This window comes from Microchirus variegatus, assembly GCF_963457635.1.
Source record: "Microchirus variegatus genome assembly, chromosome: 4".
NCBI lineage: Eukaryota > Metazoa > Chordata > Actinopteri > Pleuronectiformes > Soleidae > Microchirus > Microchirus variegatus.
The window spans coordinates 26,577,379-26,598,506 of NC_139805.1; the positions used below are offsets into that span (position 1 = coordinate 26,577,379).

General features: G+C 40.7%; 1 protein-coding gene across 1 annotated transcript in view; it reads right to left on the reverse strand.

Annotated features, from left to right (window-relative positions):
• The window catches only part of tgfbr3 (transforming growth factor, beta receptor III), a gene marked incomplete at its 5' end in the record, with an annotated part of 71,247 nt that extends 52,644 nt beyond the window's left edge, over window positions 1-18,603 (reverse strand). Inside the window, one exon of the mRNA XM_083888261.1 lies at window positions 18,543-18,603. Within this exon, the coding sequence (XP_083744387.1) occupies window positions 18,543-18,603 (61 nt within the window). The remainder of the gene's footprint in view (window positions 1-18,542) is intronic.
• Window positions 18,604-21,128: the final 2,525 nt, after the last annotated feature.

Sequence of the window (21,128 nt, forward strand, 5' to 3'; positions counted from 1 at the left end):
AAAATCATTATTTCTAACTTTGTCAAAGCCTTGACTATATTTTCTATTAATTTTGCAACTCTTTTGATGAATAAAAGTGTGTTTTAATGGAAAACACAAAAAATGGTATAGGTGAGTCCCAACTTTTGAATGGTAGTTTCTAGTATGATTTTATTTCCCGTAATAGTCTATTATTAGATATATTGTCATAGTTAAGGATTTAATAAAACAAAAAACCACAGTCCAAATCGATACACAAGGTAAAAGAATCAATCGCACCATGATTTTCCTACTCCCCTAATTCAAACATGGCAGTGATTTCCCTGTACAGTGATAACAGCACAGTTTTTAATGGCAAAAACCTGTTGTGCATCACTATTTTGCCCCCCCTCCTCCCTTCCTCCCTCCCTTTCCTCCCATAGGACTGAGGCCTATTCCCCTCGCCGACCATGTCATCACTCCTCACTCCCACAAACAGGTCCGAGGGCACTGCGGCTCACTTTTTCCCCCCCTCACACATGGAGAATAACAAACAACTGCCTGACAAACAAAGAAAAACTTGGCTCTCTCTGGGAGGCTGCCAAAAGATTACTATATTCTCTGGCCAAAGACTTGATTTTCTAACTGGTTAAATATCCAACGGAGGAGGGAAAAAAAATAAAAGTTTACCACATGAAGAGAAGAGTAAGGCATTCGAAGTCTTGGCCAAACCTCATGTAATGTTAGTCATTTGTGTTCCCCTAAGAATTACTCCTGTAACTGTTTTTGTGACCTTTCCTCTAAGCCTTATTATGTTGGTTAAAGGATTTAAGGGAGACGTGTTCAATGACAAGATAAGAAGCAGACTGATGTGTCTTTGTTTTACTGCTCATCACAATAGTATATCTTTACTGATTTATACCACTTTTTTTATGGATGACTTCAGCAGAGAGTGACATCACATTGTTACTGAGCCTCTGTTTTAGTAGCCAGTCTAGCTGTTGTCTTTGAGTACCGTCTGTCACATTTGGACCCTGAATATCAGTGGTTTTCCAACTTTTCCCGGATATTCCAATAAGATGAAACATCACAATAGCCCAACATTACTTCTTTTAATGGTCTTTATGCATCTCTAAGGCTTTATATCCACGAAGAAACAGAACTTTCCCCCAATCCAATGTTCCGTAAACATGACATTGTTTCAAGAAATGACGTCTTCCACACAAAACCCGCCAAAACGACTCTAAACACTAAAGTGCATGCAGCCAGAATTGAGAAGAACATGGATTGTGCAGAAAAAGCATGTGCACTGTATACAAACGTTTTCTAAAAGATAAAGCTTTATTCCAACAAGTATACATTACAATACAATCATAGAAACAGAACAGACCATAGGCCAGGGAGATGAAAGACAACTCAACAAAGTTTTTATGACGACTGACCAGAAAGGACGCGCGTGACGTCATGTTTACGTGCCGCAACACCGTTAACGTTGACGCCGTTAATGCACGTTAACGCGCCCAGCACTAGTAGCCAAATAGCCAAACTATTTTAGCGATAGTTTGGCTATTAATTCACAACATCACCCTCTGTTAGCGACAGCCTCGCTAACTCGCTGTGTTACACAACCTATATTCACGAAGGTTTATTTGTCACGTGCTAAAGTGTACAAGTACAGCAGCAGCGAGATGACAATTGTGACAATTGCGTGTCGTGCAAAAGACGAATAAAAGCATGTATTTAGTAGCAGCCAGAATCACATATGGTAGTTTGAAGTATTTGTTTAGTTGTAAACTCTCTTGCTTTGTTGGTTTCTTAGAAAAGTATCTAAAGTACAGAAAATAATCACTGTGCCTTTCAACTACTTTCAAATAGGTTAATTAGAAACAGTGGATACGTTTTCCTTCCATTGCAAATTTAAGGATTTATATCTTTTTTTACTACCAGTTACGACCAGAACGTATTAAGTTTCACTGTAATAATCCACAATGTTTGTATGGAAAAACCTTCAAAACGATACCTAGCAACAGACAAAAGCTGTCACTGCTAAGTCAGTTATTTTATCAAGTTAAAACCAGCTGATGTCTAATCCGTCACATATGCCATTGCCATCAAGCCTACGACCTACGACGACCGAAGAGCAACGTTGGCCCTGATACAGCTTTGTGTCTTCTGTCACCTTGTCTGTCTCCTTTCCTTCTATCTTCCTCTCTCCTGTGGCCACCTCCTCTATTCCCTCGGTCACTGATGGAGGAGCACAGAGTGGGTCCTGTCCAGCTGCCACTAGTGCCGTTTCACTGGCCAGGCCAAAACGCCCACAGCACAGGAATGAGAGAAACTGTTGTTCACTATGCCAGAAAAACAAGTCCGGCCTGAGCCGACCAGACACTCCGCAGACTATACCACAGAACCCTTCCTCGGCGTGACGTATATATACGGCCAAAATCAGACGCTAAATCTGGTTTTCCAGCTGTAAGAGTAATCTATAAGATTTATTATAGAGTGCTGAAATGCTATAAAAGACATGAGCTAAAGCAGAGAGTGCAACCCCAACTGTATCAAATGATAAAATTTGCAAAAAAACAATGAGTTGAGTCCTTCTGAACAGTCTGCATGACTGCATTATTGCAGAACCCACAGTACCAAATTGCTGGATACAATTCCTGCACAAAAGAGGCTGCAAACAAACGTCTGAAACCACGAGAATGATCCATTACAATGTCGTTTTAGGACTTTCTTAAAAATGCAGAAAATAAAGTGGTTAGATGATTGATTTCCCCCAAAATCTGAACCATGAAATCCAATATAATGCATACAATATTGTGTAAAAAACGAATGGTCCTACACCATCAATCCAGCCAATCACAGCAAACTTACCCTGCAGATGACAGCAGTCGGTTTCAATATATACATAATTTTTTAGCATTCAATGCATTCACTGAGGTCAAGTCCTCATTGGGCTCTGTGTGTGTCCAGTTAAATCAGCTCCTGATGTGCCTCGCTGTGAGGTCAGGTCACATTCACGGCACATGACACCATACAAAAGTGCAATCTCCATCAACATCTGTTTCTCTATAGAAACGCTGGGCTCAAATTTGTGCCATAATGCCATGAGATTAAATACAAAGGAAACACCAGGTAATGTCAATCTCAATTCAAAATTAGCTTCAAACGCTCAAGCTGAGCTGTATAAATCAAAACTTGCGTGATGTGATGTCGGACAACTGGAGTCACGAGACTAGGTTTTCTACCAGTATTTCTACCGACCGAATAAACAGGAGAACGCTGGGTTTGCAGGGATTCTTTCAGTGATGGAGTTAAGTGAAATATGATGTTTTATTCTGAAAAGTAAACCGGATGTTTTATTTTACTACTTCCTCTCCCGCTCATGCCAAATTCTGTAGAATTTATGCGGGAATAGAAGGGCTGTGTATTCACTGTGACCTTCTGCAACTGAGCGGATTTGACGCACAGCCTTTACAGAAGAATAAACCTGAAACAATTAAAGTAATCGACAACTATTTTGATCATCGATTAAGCGGGTTTGAAACTTTTTTTCATTATCGGATCGCAAACACAACGCAACCGTTCCAAACCCACTGCAAAAATGGTCTAATTTGTTGTGAAAGGCAAAAATAAAACAATTTATTTAGATGAACATATTATCTTCAAACACTATAGCCAACACCACACAGTCTTCAGTCCGTGTCTATTCAGTCACAACTGTCATGGACATTAATTGCTATCGCTACAAGAAAGTCATAGTAGCAGGAAACGTCTCGTGGAAATCGAACATGCTTCTTTGCGTCTGCCATTTCAACTTTGCGGTGGGAATTTCTGATTCAATCGAGGGGAAACTCTGAAACCTGTGAACAAAGCGAATGTGAAGTAGACTGGGTACCGCCCACTGAACCTGTGGTCCAAACACACACACACAAAACTATGTGTTAGGATGTTTCTGTGTTGGGGCATTTTAACAAGCTGACATGCATACAATGACTTGAACAAATAATTAAAAGTATATGAGAAATGATTGAGTCAGCACAGATCATCCAATGATACTTGACATGAACAACATGGCCGCCATCAAACTCCAACAAACTCGAGAACCGTTTTCTGCACCTGACATCAGGCTGCGTTCGACAAGTTCTTCGCAAGCAACAGCTTTGACAAAAGAACGTCACAGGTGTAAAACCACATGTAACGAACGAGACAGTGATGTGGCTTTGCTTGTGAAAGTGAGAAAACAGCGGGAAACATACGAGGTGGAACAAAAAAAAGAAAAAATAACACAAGAGACTCAGTTCAGCTCAGATCACAGCTCTCACCCCTGCACAGAGAGAGTAGGTGGGCGCATGCAGGAAGATGAGTTCTTTTACACTTTCAACTCTGCAACTTATCATGATAACAATAATAAAGCGGGTCATATTTTGTTTGATAAAGCTAAGCTTGGAACGAGGCAGGAGATGACAGCAGCAGACGTACGCGTTGATGCGCGTGTGCTGATAGCAGATGAAATGTCAGTTTACATGTAGGAGTTGAATGGAGGTGGGAGTGCTGTAGCTGGCTTTCCATCAAGATCACATCTTTAAAACATGTTACTCATTATTATTATTCCGTTTATCATCATTATGTGTTTTCCATTTTGTCAGAAGTTGACCATATCCAATGTAATATTATATTATCAGCATTGGAATGTATCGTTCTGTGCAAACAACAGCATCAAAATAGAAGAAACAATACATATTCAGGATATTCAATATTAAAAGGTATATTTTTAGTTTTCTCATTCTGCAACGCAGATTGGAAAAACCCAGGTTTAACCTTTTCTTTCACCGTTTTTCATTTCAGACACAGGCTTTTAGCTAGCATAGCATCTGAGCGCCCTGTACTGAAAATAATAAGAAAGTAGATGCTCCCTACTTTTAGGCAGGACGCCCTATTTTTTCCTCCCGTACTCACCGACAACTTTGCTAAATGTGATCAAAATTCGCCGATTCAAGCCTTTGTTTTCCGATGAAATCTCGCGTAATCGCACTTAGCTCACGTCTCGCATTACATTGGACAATTATCCGTTATGCGGCGTAGATGAAAAGTTACAGAAAGCCTGATAAATATAGGAGTGATTCAAAGTTTTTTGGCTTCTTTGGTGGAAATAATAGTCACAAAAACGTCACAATGGGGCAAGAACTGTAGTGGGGAGTGGGGGGGGGCACATGACGAATCTGAAGAAAAACGGAGATCAAAATTTGTATGTTGGTTCCTTTGAATAATAGGAAGCCTTAACGTTTAAAAGGTGGATAAATGTTGGATGTTTGTGGAGAAAAGTGTGCTTAATTTCCACTACTGACATATTTACAGTTGAGAAATAATGTTGTAACAAAGACAAAAAATGTGCACTTCTATATCGAGGAAATTTCATGTAACGTGCATCATGTGAAGGTGGTAAGAAACAAAAATGGACTCCTTCTAAAAAAAATCCTATTTAAAATCCAACAATTAAATAGCAACCTTGGCATTTTGCTGATTCCATTGTTTTCCAATTGGGATTTGATTGTTCAGTCCAGTAGTTGTAGTATGCATCAATAGTTCCTGACACTGTGACTCATTTTACAATATAAGGATATGTTTTAACTGATTTCTTTTTCTCCCCATTTCCCCCGGTGTTTATTTTCTTCTTGTATGACTTTTTGGCGATTAGCACCCAAATATACACAAACTGTTTCACACAGAATGACCAGATCTGTACCACATGCTGGAGGAATGTACTTATAATCTGTGTAAAAACAGATATTGTCTATGTTCTTTTATGATTCTACTTTAAACAGCCTGACAGTGATAGTGTTGGAGCAATGTCAGGACGGAGTAAACACGGTAAATCCACATTAAAGACAAAAGAGACTGAATAAATAGTCACTGCTGATATATTTCAACAGTGTGAGTACACTGGACACTAAATAAACTTTGTTGGGAAGTTAAGCACTAATATTTATGTAATTTCCACCACTTCTTCCATTTCCAAAAGCATAAAATAGTCACGGTATAAAAAGAAATCAACTGATTACTGTAACTGCAGGATCCTCCCTTTGGTGTGTTTATCAAGAGTCACGTCGTCCCCTGCTGTTTTCCATAGAATAGTCTTGTTGTTTTTCCTGACTCAGGGAACACAGCCAAGATCTTGGGTACAGGAAGTGATGTCACCGTGTGTGCCAGTTAGGGACGAATCTGATATTCCCACAAAGCCATTTCCGTAGATAAACAAACAGAACCTTCCCTCGTGTGCGCGTACACATCCTCACATGTCAAGTTTCCCAGTGTCCTGCAGCAAACAGCTGATTACGCTTCATCAGTGGAGAGAAATATGAACACGAAAAACCAGCACTGTAACCCCGTCACATGAAAAGGAGGAGCAATAATGACGCTTAATGCATTCTGAATGCACGTCTCCAATAATGCAAAGACTACAATAATGCCACTTTAATTACAAAACACACAAAGTAGAACATAACCGCCTCTTCGTTTCAAATATCTGCTCCTTATCTCAGATATCCCTGTTCCCATATGAACCACAGGATTAAACAAATCCTCTGGTCTTTCCCCTTTTTCACTGCAGGGCACGATTCCCATGAACCGTGAACCACGCAAACTGCTTCAGGGAATGCAATATTCTGCCCACTTTTTGTTTTCCTAAGGGCTTTGGACTAAAAAATAACTAGTTGTTGACATTAAAGCGCAGCCCACTTGCCCATGACCCTTGAGCCACTACTACAGGAAGTGAGCAAAGCCTTTTCATAAGGGTAGTAGTAAGTTCATTCCACTGGCTTGCCCATGAAAAGGATTTATCTCCGGACTGTAAAATTGAAGGCATTAGAGGAAGACCCTGGAATGGGATGAAGGAAGGAGGACAAGGTTGAGCAACGACTCTGTTTGGGAAGTCGTAAACTCCAGGATACAAGACAACTGAAAAAAGCAGTTGACAGGCAGAAGTTTCAACGGATTATGTTTTATTTAAATGCTTTTTTATTTAAAATACGTCCAATTATGAATATGCAGGAGAAAGCAGAAGCAAACAAATCAAAACAAACAAGGAAAACAAGTTCATAATAACTAATTTATACAAGACTCTTATCTAAATGAATGGCGAGGAGCCATAACTTGTCTTTTTTTGGTGAGTGGGGCAAAACAAAGGTTTTGAATTATACTTTATACCAGGGGTGTCAAACCACTGCTGTGCTGAGGCACAGTGTATAGACAGAATATAGGAATATAATATATTTGCTAGCAATATTGATATATCATATATAATATTAAAGTGTGACATTAAATTACATATATTCAAGCTGTTTTAATTAAGGTCATCCTCGTCAGTATTTGCCAAATGTATTTCTCTGTTTTTGTGCGTCATAAATATGTTTTTATTGTGAAGTATACATCATTTTTATATCAAAACCAGCACTTTTACTTGAAATTCTATCTAATATCATCATCTATCATATCTTGTATTGCCCACTTGCTATTGAAAAGTTCGGTCCTTTAAACTTTTTTTTTTCTCTAGGGTCCTCTAGGCCCCCTCATTGGCCCCCAGGTCATTTGAGTTTGAGACCCCTGCTTTATACTGTTACTACACATTCATATGTATCGTGTGTTCACTACTAGCTATTACGGATCTAATGCTGCAAAATGCATTTGCCAGGAATGAAAGTTTGGACTTTTTCCCCCCAATTTATACTACAATTAATATTACAAACACAGTAAACAGCCATTGGATACCAGTGCTGAATTCAAGGTACAAGTACTACTATCTTTTTTATGTTCGTGATAGTGAATCTGATTATTGTTGCGTGGCAGTAGACACCTGATGATAAATCACAAGCATTAGTCAAAAAAAATAAAGAAATACATGGCAAATTACAAGCAGCAGATGAAGCCACGTGGAAGCAGACATGATGGAAGTGCACGGGCACATTCCTCTCTACCTCTGAAGGCAAACATATACGGTAAATTGGCAGCCTTTGATGAGGTGGATGACAGGGCTAATTCCCAGAGGAACACAAGAGCCACTGTGTGTAAAGTGAGACAGCTGGGAGACACTGAGATTGTGTGCATATAAAGAAAGACTTTACTGGCTGAGCTACCACTGGATGTCTTTACTGAAGGGTGCTGACATGTGCTGTCTGGACCTATGTTATCAATAGCGGTTATGAAACCATGATCCAATCCAAAAAGGAGCGCAGTGTAACGCAGAAACTGCTCCAGAATCAGCTGATATGTTACCTTCAGCAGGTAGCTGATTGCTCAGTCTCATCGCAGGTCATTAAGGACGATGTCAATGAAACAATTCCGCTAAAATTAGAGTTACATAGCTGTGTATTGTGTCAACACTGATCTCGAGTCTTTGCTCAGTGATGTGAGTCTCTCAGTCTCAGGTTCTGATAGTATATCTAGAAGTGATCCCACAACACTTGATCCAATCAGGATCATCAAATATTATAGAAATACTGAAGCCGCGAGACAATGATTTATTGCGGTAATTCAAAATTTACATATGTACACAAAGAAACAATGTTTCACAGACTGACCGGAGAACAATAAGGGAGCGATTTGAGCGTCGTTGATACGTGAAATACCATATGGTGTCAACACAGGGGCTTTTATTCTGAAAATAAACACTTAATATTAATGACAGGCGCTTTCATATTGACTTCCAGTCCCGCTCGGGTTAGAGTTAGTAGTACTAGTTGTGCAAAAAAAATACCAAACACGAGTTCTTCTTAAATAATCAGATTCAAATGAATTACAGTCTCATCCTGACCTGGAACCAGAACAAGTGAAGGCTTGACTGCTAATGACACAAAGACTTTAAGATGCTGCAGTGGCGCCGTCAGTGCACAGTTGCATTATGAGTGGTTTAGGGGGAAGTTTTTCACCGCAGATTGATCTTTAGCAAAGAATATTTATCAATCAGTAGTGCTTAGCAGTGCTAACAGGAGCAGAAACGCCTCTCCTGAGTAAACAAGGCAGAGGAGAACGACGTCTGTCCTGATGATTCAAGTGCAAATCACTCATCGATCACAGACACAAGCAAAAGCCCCCTGTCTCTGACAGAGGCTCGTGGGTGTTTGGAGAACTCGTACACTCACAAAGACTCAGTGGGAGACGCAGGGAGGCAGAGCCTGGTGTCTCTTGTCCTGTCACACTTGATGTCAGCTTCATTTAATGTGTGTAAGATTGTGCTGCCTCACCAGCTCCTGTCATCACAAAGCAATTTAATAACGTTCATATAGGAGTAATGAAAGTTCACAGTGGTGCAGAGGGCGGGGAATGATCTCTACTGAAGGACACTTTGAGCCCAGTGACTCTAGCTGCATGGAGGTTATAGAACATGTTGTAGCGCCACACACAACACTATGAATTAAGCCACAATTACTATTTATATCATCAATTAATTAGTTAATAATTTATTTTTCTTGATTCATAAAATGTCAGAAAATAGTCAAAACAGTTGCTCTGTGATCTGGCATCCTCATATTGTTTTTATCTGGTTTCGTTGGAGAACATTCACATTTAAGAAGCTGAAAAATCTAATAATTTATATTCAAGTAAAACAAATTGCTAATATTACAATCATTTTAAAAGAATATGAAGGATTTTTTAAAGTGAAAAAATTGTTTTCATCGTTATTATGACCTTGGAGATGAACTAGTTTTTAACTATTCATAGACTTTGGTTGTGCCCGCCTTCAGAAATGACGTGATTTGTCCCGAAAGATGCAGTACTCACATGAACAGTAGGGGCAGTGTGGGGGCCAGTACAGCCATTATCACATGTTGTTGATTTAAGTCCTGACATGTGATCGACTAAGTCACAACAAGCTAACGTCCACTCGTGTTGCCACGTTTCTTATTTGTAAAATGCATTTAGGTTGTCCTGTAGGATCTGCGTTCTGTAGAGTGCCCTCTTGTGGAACACTCCAGAAGTATTCATAGTGCTTTCGCAATGCACAGCAATAAAACATGTTTTAGTAAGTCATTTTTTTTAAATTTGCATTAATTGCAAAAACTGTGGTCATTAAATAATTATACTTTTACTTGCATTACTCTTGCACAAATCAACCCAACAATGACTTTGCATCTGAAGCAAATGCTAAGCAAACTGTAGGTTGTTTTGTTACTGCACACGTACAACTACTGTCCTCCATCTTTGATACAACATTGATATATTAGGCTTTCACGACATCAAGTTCAACTTTTTGACTCGAGCAACTAGAGTGAACAACTCAAATTTTGCACACAGGCTGTGCAACAACCAGCGCTGTTAACATTAAATCAATCTATTTGCATCATTGCACTGACTTTGTATTTGTTATGGGACAGTTTGAGATTCTGATGTTATGATAAACGTGTGCACAACTATCACATATTGCATTGATTTCAGTGTGAACACAATATTTGCACACTGTCTGCTTGGTTCTCGACGACCATGTATCATTTCTGATGTTCAAACAAGCAGGTAGCGCTGCAGTTGTTGAGCGTGGCAGTAAAAATGACAGACGACAGCTGAACAAATTTGACCCTAAAAGCTCATCACATCACACAGTCGCTACAGCATGGCTTCTCCACATCCCTTCTGCCAAGCACATTCTTCCCTTGATATCAATCAAAGAGCAGCCGCAGAAAGACGCCTTTGTTCCTGCGAGAAATTTCTGCAAAAACATCATCACTCAGATGTGATATCGGGAGCCTCTGAAAAGCAGCAGGTTGCCATCAACAGACAGCGCGCAGCGAAACAATGCTGGGCCTTTGTGCCAGAGTGTGTGCGAGCCCAGTGTGAAGGAGTCAGGAAGGTGGGAAAGGGCAAGGCATGTGGCGTTTTCACACAGGCTGGAGCGGAGGAAGGAGGGGGTGTTCTATTCCAGTGGACAGCTCGAGCTCTTCAGGGAAGAGAGCGCAAAGAATATGAGGAATGAAAGTGTCAAATGCCACACCACTGTATGTACAACCAAGGTCCGTAACTCGGCAGTTCCCAAAGATGGACAAGAGGATGGTCGGAAACTTAAAAGAAACATAAATAACTACTACGAATAGAAATAGTGTTAAGGGTACTCAGATAAGGATATGATGAATGATAAAGTACTGGCTTAGCACCAGTATCGCAACAAAAACAAATAAACAATACTCAATCGTAAGTGTGATCATATTTTTAAGGGTTTATAAGGGTAGGGATATTTTACTCTTTAAAGGGTAATACCTGCAATTCATTTTCTGAAGCTAGCCCAATGCCTGAGTTTGAAAAATGCCAAGACGTGGGCTGAGAGCTGAGGGAAGGAGCAGTGCAGGGGGATTGGTCTGGTCATGAAATCTGACACTGACGGAGCTACAGCTCTGATGTTTATAAAGGGGGGAGGAGCCTGGTACAATAAGCTGATTGCAACACTGATTGCAAATGGCAAAATTTTAAAATTGTTTGCCCAAAGAGGCAGTAGATAATGTTTTTATCACAACATTTCAATATACTAAATACACTAAACTGTGAAATTATGTACCTGGATCAACAAATACATTACTAGAAAGAGTGGTTTAGTTATAATAATCACAACTATCATCTCTATAACATTTGTTGCTCTGAAAAACAAGCGCTATACTCAAGCTCAGAGGAAAAAGGCCCAATCTCATCCCTGTTTTTGGACAGACAGACTGTTTTTCCAAAGGACAGCTCCAAAGTAGGGACGCGGCCTTTCAGCGAGACTGAGAGAGGGAAGGTGAGGCCTCAAGAGGGGCTGGCCTCGATGATCGACACCCACCTGGAAGCCTTGGCTCAGCATCCCATATTAGGCCTGTTTTTTAAGGCAAACTCCTGTTGTTGGCACCTTTATTCAAGTAATTAAAGAACTCCAGGTTCTAGTGAACTCACACGTCAGACAGTAAAATATAATTGCATTGGCTTGTTTTTGTTTTCCCCTTGCTTCGAAAGGTCAGCTGCACAGAGGGAGTACAGTTTTTTTTTTTATTACTATTACTCTCACTTTCTTCAATGAAGTCACACTGCATAACTCTTTTACTCCAGCTCTCCCCAGCTCCAGTGGCTTTTCTCCCTCTCTCTTTTTTTTCACTGTGGAACACAATGGAAAAGGCACGATCACCCCAGCTGTCTCTCATTACTGGCTCTGAGTGAAATTATTTATACGCCTGCTTACTGGAAATGTGCAGAGATAGAACGGAAAGGGGGATGGATTCGCTTTGGTTCTGCAGGTTTGCGTAAGCGTCCTCCTCATGAGGAGGCCGACATGAAAAGATGAGCCTGGACAATACGAGACCTGTCTGCCACAGTGGGATGGATTTTTTTTGCCTGACTATTATTTCCTGGTATCGTACCCTTGAGGCCAACACAGGTTGTTGATTAATAAACAACCCCAAATCAGGGAAAGCGTGTTCTCAGGAGGCCAAAAGCTCCTTTTTGGGACATTTTTCTAAATCTGAATGGTCTGTATTTACACATCCATACAGTGCTTGTCTGCTTAGACAGACTTGCATGTGTACATTTTAAACATTAACGCATATCTTGCTGTGAGTAATCGCGTCATTGCAAGTCATCATCAACACAATATTGTTGTAATGTCTTTCTCCTTTGTGTACACTGTTAACATAGATCCAGACAGTGAGTCGCCAATGCACACAAAAGTTAACAGTGTGTGGTGCTCTATGGGGATAAAAAACATATTTTACTTCCTGATTGTTGAAAAATGAATAAAATCTGTTATAACACATAAAGTTTTGATGAAATGTAAAAATAGACATTTAAATTCAGACTATGCTACACTCGTAGAAATAAGAGTTCCAAAAGGGTCCTCGGTCCTACAAGGGATGAGGTTCTACCTGGAACCAAATGCCTTGGGTTCTTGGTATCACTAATGGTTCCAGTAAGAACCATTCTGATCCAGAGAACCCTTTAAAACCCCCTTGCTGAATAAAGGGTTTTAAAAGGGTTCTTGGTGGAACCTTTAATTAAAAAAAAAAAAAAAAAGGTGGAACCTGGAGCCAAAAAGGGTTCTCCTATGAGGACAAGCCGAAGAACCTTACTTTGCACTTTTATTTCTAAGAGTGTAGGCTGTTTGGAAGGGAAGTATTCTGAAAACGAAGGGCAAAGTATAGAAAAGTAATATTTGGGGTTTTAGTGGCATTCTGCTTTAAAATATCATGCCCAGCAAAAGGTGAACGACCAAAAAACATATAGTAACTGTATGCTTTAAGTCATTATCTACAATTATATTGTAAATATAAATGCCTCACTTGTATATACACAACTTCCGTGATCACACGCTTCAATCTACTTGTATGACAATTTCATTCAGTTGAATGAACTTAATTCTCTCTCTCATTTCACTTTTTTGAGTTTGTCAACCATTTTCTTATCCCAGTGTAAGTTAGCCATCCTCAGCTTTTAATTAAAGCGGTTTACACAAGGGCGACCTCCGTTTAATAAGCTTGAGATGAAAACTTTCATCGGCCCAGAATGGCTGCCTCCTGCCTGACAGCGATGTTAAGATAAAGGCATCATCATGGGGAGAGCAGACCTCTAATTAGACACACTCAGGGCTCCCGTTGCTATGTAAACAACCCAGCGTCGCTATGCCTCTGCAGTGCATGGCTTCTGCACTCCTGCTCCAGCTCTTCTTTCTCGGAGCACAGGGCAACATCTGGTTTCGCCTGCTGGAAGGGACTTTGTCGGTTTGGCACGTTGTGCGACTGTGGAGTGTGTCGATTTGGACCAGACGACCCACGCCCGTGCCTGCCTCTCTTTCCATCTCTCTCCTCCCCCTCGTTCTTCCTCCTCTCACATTACACTGGTTGCACAATACGTTTTTCTGGCAGTCACCCCCCCCCCCCCTCTCTCTTTTGCTGGGCCTGAGGAAGAATTGTGGGTATAGACACGGACCTTTTGCTCAACTGAAGGAGGGGGGGAAGAGTATTGCAACCACTTTTGGCAGCGTAGCGAGCTCTTGCCTGCCAAGTTTACACAAAAATGCAGACAGAAAGAAAGTTGTTTACTGCAAGTATATATTTAAAAATCCATAAGTTACACACAGGGACTGTGATTATGAGCATCGTCCAAATTCTGACTTTTTTTCCCCCAGCCATTGCTTTTGTTTCAAACCATAATGCAAAGCCTCTTTCACAATACAATATTTGGGATGAGTGAACCACGGGGTGACCTTAACGTGCCAGAAGAAGGTAATAACATTATTCCATTAGTTTACTCAGTTGTATCTTTTACGTCAGTCCCTCTTTCAGTCGATCCCCCCCAGCGATCTGATAAAAAACATATGTTGTAATAAAAGGTAAGGTCCCCCGACAAACATTCGTGGCTAACATCTATGCTAACGGCATCATGCCCAAAACAAGTCAACAAGACAACAAAGGCATTAGCTTTCTTGCATTCCATCCAATGTTGATCAGATCCAAAGCCGTTAAAAGCATGTGATTAATTAGACATGCCTTTCCCCACTGTTTTTTGACCAGTAGGAAGGCGAGGGTTAAGGCCACATTTTACTTCTACAACTGCGTTATCCAACTGCGTAACCACGGAGACCCCTCGAGCCTTCATAGTTCTCCTTCGTGGTGCCGGATACGCACTGCAATTTCCTGCCTGATCAGTAGGGGTCGCTACGCAGTGTTGTTGTGCTTCTTGCTACAGTGAGCAATGGCGGCGAAAGACTGTTGTCTGAATAACATTGAAACAGTGGCCATTTCTCACCTGAAATAAATATTTTCTGTGTCCCGGAACGCAGTTTTAAGATCATTTGAGGTGAGAAATTAGAGAGATATGACGTATTTATAGTTTGGCAGCGACGTTGTCGGCGGTGATCAGCTCCTGAGGACCGATCGCAGCCCTTACCGTCACCGTTGTCCCTTGACGGAGTGATGGCACAAATATTTCTGCAGCCAGAGACGACGTAGAGGCTCTCCCACAGGCGAGATGGAGACATACAGGGGTCTCCGTAACCAACATAGAGCACTTTATGCAGGAGTATAAATTGGGCTTTAGGGTCAGCCCCAAGGGTTAGTTTGAGGCTTAGGGTAAATCCACCCCAAAAACACAGTAATCATTTGGCCTGGGTGTGAATAAACACTTTCTTGTTAAAAAATCCATGATTGCCTTGTCATTCATCAAGGTTCCTTTAAAACAAAAGCACACAATTCTGTCAAAGAAGGTGAAAGTACATCAGTCAGCGACCAGCCCGACGGTGTGCCTCCCATACATCCAAACATCCTGCCGGAGCTTTTCCTGCCAAGTGCCTCAAATTAATATCTGGCAGTCAGCTTCTGGGAGACCCACAATCTGCCCCTGAAGGTCTACAATCTGCTGTGTCCGTCATAAAACACCCAATCTGGCGAGTTGAGGAGAGACGACCACAAAATGGGAGCAAGGACATGGGACGGGAGGAAAAAGGTTATAAAACCCAGAAAAAAGTGGAGCAGAGGCTTGAAATATGGATGTCAAGGTGCTACACCTTGACATCCACCTCTGACTTCTTTAAGAGCTATGCGAGGCCCAGATCCTCGTTGCGTTACGCTGAGAGAAGACTCATTGTGGACTAATGTAAACATTACGTAAGAGCTCCACTGACGAGTTTTAAGGGGCAGATGTGACTGTTTACACAGATGCTGCGAGATGAGATAAATAGAAAGGGTAAAAGAGTGAGAGGCCAAGATTGACCAAAGTGGAAAATGCATTGCTAATCTGGCCAAAAGTAAATAAAATATGATCTTAAATTGTCAAAAATGAACCCATTGGATAAGGGAGATATGCCTTTAAGCCGCTGTGCCACTGTACTTTGGAGGAAAGGGCATCCGCTTGTCTAACAGTAAATACCTGTCCCTTGTGACACGCTACAACAATGCGTCTTACCATTTGAGGAAGAATTCAGGGGAAAACTTCATACGTGACTTCATTGTGCAGGAGATCCTGGCATTGTAGGAGAAATGATGTTTGCTCTGCCCACAGCAACAAGCTGACCACATGGCTATTGTTTGAGTAAAAGTCAGCTCTCTGGAGTGTGGTCCAAACCTCCAGAGAATTGGGAAGAACTTTTGGAATAATAACTCTGACAGGATACGGACTGAGAGCGTGAAAAATGCAAAACACAGTGTGTGTTTTTTTTTTGTTAGTTATGTAGCGTGGCTCCTGCTGAGTAATTATTCCTGTGCTACCGCAGAACAACAACATGGGGTTTTGCAGATTAGAGCAGGAGTAAATTCAAATTCAAAGCCAGTCCCTCTAAAACAGGACCTTTCACAATGTGGAAAACGCCAAAAGGAATGTGCCAAAATTCTCCCTGTGGTTCGAGCCACAGTCATACCAACTTGGCTGATTTCTCATCAAAGCGTAGGGGACTAAGTTTGGTTATTTTTATATTTTGGTCACATTACCGAGCAACAAAAACCACTGTTACATTTGGAAGCCAATGCCAAAGTTAGAGCATTGACAATTCCTAACCAAAAACTTCTAACCAAAAACACAAAGGCAATGTTTTGTTTCCTTGCAATGAGAAAAAGAAAATAAACAAAATCATTATCTTTTTGCAAATCACGCCATATTTGTTTACTTTTGTGGCCCAAGCGTGAACCCCGAATGGTTGCCATTGTGCAATCCACTTTTTAGACTATGTGCAGTTTTACTGAATCTAAAACGCTTCCATGAATTCCATGTACAGGAGATTCCGATGTTACTGCATACATATGGCTTTTGCATGCGTCATAACAACATCCTGTTTCGGCCGATATGTTTCGGTCACTGAATTTTCGATGCATCTCTAATAAATATGTGTTTTCTTTGACCAATTTTTTTGGAAATTCAGATCACTACAGATCAAACATGGCAATCGGAGATGGCAGACTTCACCCCATTCACGCCAACAAGCCTCTGGCGGCCTCTGTTGGTCATACTGGCAAGTGCGGAAGCACAAACAAACAGAGTCACAGGGCCACCAAAAACCATATTTCACTCCCACTCCACGGGGTGAAGTAAATACAGATCACTTCAGGTACCTTATGTTGAAAGGTTTTCATGAAATTATTGCTGAACAGTCGGCCCGAAATCGCTGTGCATTGTGGGTCTGCTACTTCACTTTCCTGACACTAAAGTGGTTCAACTTCTTAAGTGGTGCAAACTTTCTTCAGTCATGTTATGCAAAGAGGAAAGGAACTGGGCTGACGTGTGTGTTCACGACTGCTGTGTTATAAAGATGGGTTTATTAACTATCACTAATTGCTGTTTGTGTGTGAGTATATAGAGACTAATTCCACATGTTGCCTACCCCAGCTTTAAATCATCTATTCCAGTCATTGTACATGTGCAGTCAGAAACAATTAGAGCAATCTAAAGAATACTAATAACACAGAGGCGCCACAACGCCTTAAGAAACCATTGCTCACACTGACGAGAATTACTGGACTATAAAAAGGTCATGCACAAGAGGCGCAGCACTGTAGAGTATTCCTCATCAGCGAGATAAGGATCACAAGTTTGGCCGTGACAACATTCAGAGCCTTACAGGAGTTGTTATGACATAGCCACCCTGTATTCAACTCTCTCTCTCGCCGTTTACTTGTTTGTATTCTCTTGCCAGTTTAAAGATTGTAAATCACTGAGTATTTGGCTGAACGTGAGACACGGAGGTGTTGGCCTGCTGAGTGCTTGTGTTCAGAGACTGAACTTGTCAGCACTTTTTCAGATGTGAAACTCCCCCCTTACTCACAACTCTGACAAGAAGTGCAAAAAGAGTGGGGAAGAAAAAAAAAGTTGTGACTGCCTCAGTGCGACGTCAGGGTTATTTGAAAGGGTACAACCATGGAGATTATCTTTTTTTTTTACTTTTTAAAGACAGAAATAGACTTTCATACAGTGTGTGATCACTGTGTTGTTTTTGAAGTGTGGTCGTATTAGATACTGACACTAATTTACATGAGAGAGCTCTAACACTAATCGGCACGACTCAGGTTGGTATAAGGCACACAGTGGATCAACCTCTTCTGTGTGCCATGATGTAAAATCACTGATTTCCTCTATGGACTTTGGTGCAAGGAGTTAATGGTTTAACAAAGCGAAACAAGCTACAATTTCAAGTCAGAAAACTGATTTTAAAGACATCGTAAACACGAGAACATATTTTAAGGCGAGCCTATTTTTGTGGCCAAAAATATACACTACCATTCAAAAGTTTGGGGTCACTGAGAAATGTCCTTATTTTTGAAGAAAAAGCATTTACAGCATATACATTGTTAATGTGGTAAACGACTATTCTAGCTGCTTAGATGATAAGAAAACCCTTTAAAACATTTGTGCAATTAATACAGTTTTGCTGGTTCTTTGACGAAAGCAAAATTATTATTCTAAATAAAAAGCATTATTTCTCATGTTGTCAATGTCTTGACTATATTTTTTATTCGTTTTGCAACTCTTTTGAGGAATAAAAGTGAAAAGTAAACTTTTGAACAGTAGTGTATATTTTTTCCCTTATGTCCAAAACAACAGCGCTTGAAATAATCTGACCTACACCTTCAAGATGCACTGTGGGAGAAACTTACCTGCAGCTGCGAGGCAACACATCGCAAGAAGTATCACGGGAATGGAAGATCTTAGAGGCATGTTTGTTTTCATCCTCCAGCTTCCAGTGTGAGGAAGGTGGATTCTCCTGCTTCGCCACAAGGAAGTCTCTGTGAAGCGCGGCCTTACAGGAAGTCAGCTTCAGGCTCCGGCTGCAAAGTGAACAAAGGCAGAGAAAGTGAACCAGGAGAAGCAGCAGAGGGTGATGACATATGACACAAGAGAAGCAGCAGCTGAGAGACCGGTGGGTTAATCCGGGGAGGGTTAATTGCGGAGGGTCATGTTTGCCTCAAAGGGCCGAGGTGCACACATCGTCATATGTGAAAAGTGTGTGGTATGACTGAGTGTAAAACACTTTGGAACATGCCACAAGTTATTAGAATAATTAACTGAGACCACCAGGCAGCAGTGGATGCTCTGGTACCACCAAGCTAATGAGCACGACATGATGAAGATGTCTTAATTCTGAACCCTGAACACTGTCCTATTAATTTACTGATAAAAACCTAAAGATGCCTAATATTTCCTAACACAGCATGAGTGTGTGCGTCACGCCCCCCAGTGTTTCAGAGCAGAGAGTGTTGCTGAATTTCAAATGATTTAAAACCTAGATTTTAATACTAATACGATGTATTTTTATCACTTTAAAGTTTAAACCAATAATACACTTTAAAAAAGCCATCTTTATAGGTATGTCTGCCAATAAACCCTCCTGAGTGTTACACACTGGACCTTTAAGGTCTGTATTTTAAATGGGTAAATCAAGCATTGAATGTAGATTACTAAAATATTAATTTGACACCAATTCATTCAGATTTTTTTTCTTCTCATTCTGTATTTTTTGGCTCGACTTCTAGATCATTATCAGGACTCATTCTGCAGCCACAACCAAAACATCTTTGGGGAGGACGCGGGCCACAGACAGAGTTATGCAAACTACTTCACTCCAAGAGTGAAATCGGATCCTTCACGACAACAAAAACTGCAACTGGAACTCAGAGTGACCCGTGTGTGGATGGAGGGTGCCGTTAAAAGGAATCGCATTATGTTCACGGTCTTAAAAGCTGTCAGTGCGACGCACTGCAGCGAAGCACCACAGGTGTGCACCGATCTGACTCATGCACAGCATGCAGAAGAAGAAGTGGTGAGGTGCATCACTTGCGCTGCGGTGTGTGTGCAGCTTGCAGAGGACAAAAGCTCCTTTCACTGAGTGGCATCTGCAAAAGCTGGGGGAGTCAATTTTGAGCATCCTGACAAATATTACACTTTCACCTACACACTAAATAATGGAAGGTAGACTGCGATGGATTTTACACCCCAAAAAAGTTCATGTCGTGGTCCAGGTTTTGTTCCAGCAACAACTTTAAAATCACCTCAAGTAACTTCTCTTCAACCCTGAAGCATCTGAGCCAAGCAACTACTTCACCCAGAGAAGATCTTGAAAGTACATCACAAGGATAATGTGGAGCATACTGCACTGAAGACTGAAACCCCAGCTGCATACTTGTGGTCTCCTCAATGTTAAAGGCCTGGCTTGTATATGTGTCATGGTATATGCATACACGGTAGTTAAATGGTATAAAATGTGTGCATGTGTGTGTGTGCTGTTTTTCCATAATCACAAAGCCGTTCGTAAAGGCAGCAACACAAAAAGCTGAGGCCCCCAATCCTTTGACTAATGCTGCTGCATACACACATACAACAAGTCATCTGCATGTTTGTGGTTATACGACCTGGTGAATAATCTTTAATGAATTTCAGTGTGAAACACAGTGCTGTCCTGATGACCGATCATCACCTGAAGTGTTTCTCACGGAGTCAGCGATGCTTCAGGACACACACACACACCCATGTCTGATGCTTGATTGACGTACGACTGATCGGGACACAGCCTATTGTTTTAGTCATCAGTCACCCTTGGTGTATTGTGCATCCCTAGTATTTAAATATTGATCAAGATGTTTTAAAAAACCACTGATTTTTAGGTGTGTACAGGGTTAGTCCGTCAACCTCAAGTTTATAACAAGGCAATATGTTGCATGTCTGTTGATATGGACCATGAATGCATCATAATTATGAATTATGAATACTGTCGTGATGCCTCATAGATGCGGTCTTCATAAAAAAAACACAATGAACAGGGTTGTTTGGGACATAAAACCACAATAAAAAGACAAAAAAAGATCCAAAAACACAACAATTTATGATAAGATAGCATATTAGCTGTCCTTGCTTGACTTGATTGTTGAGGTGTGTGTCTATAGTTATAAAATCATACCTCATTGCTCATTTGCACCTTGTTTAACTGTTTTTAGTCTCTTCATAACTCATTTATCTATGTATTCTTAGTCTTTTTGTCATCATTTGTCTCTATGTATGTACCTTACCTTAATTACTCCCTGGGTATAAATAAAGTTTTCTTGAATCTCGAAAACATAAACATCATAAAGCCATCAGTCAACCTTGACACTTGAGCTTATAATGACATTAATGCGATGTGCTGATACACAGTAAATCTGACAGTGTATAAGTACATTGAATTATTTAATATAATATAATATCATATA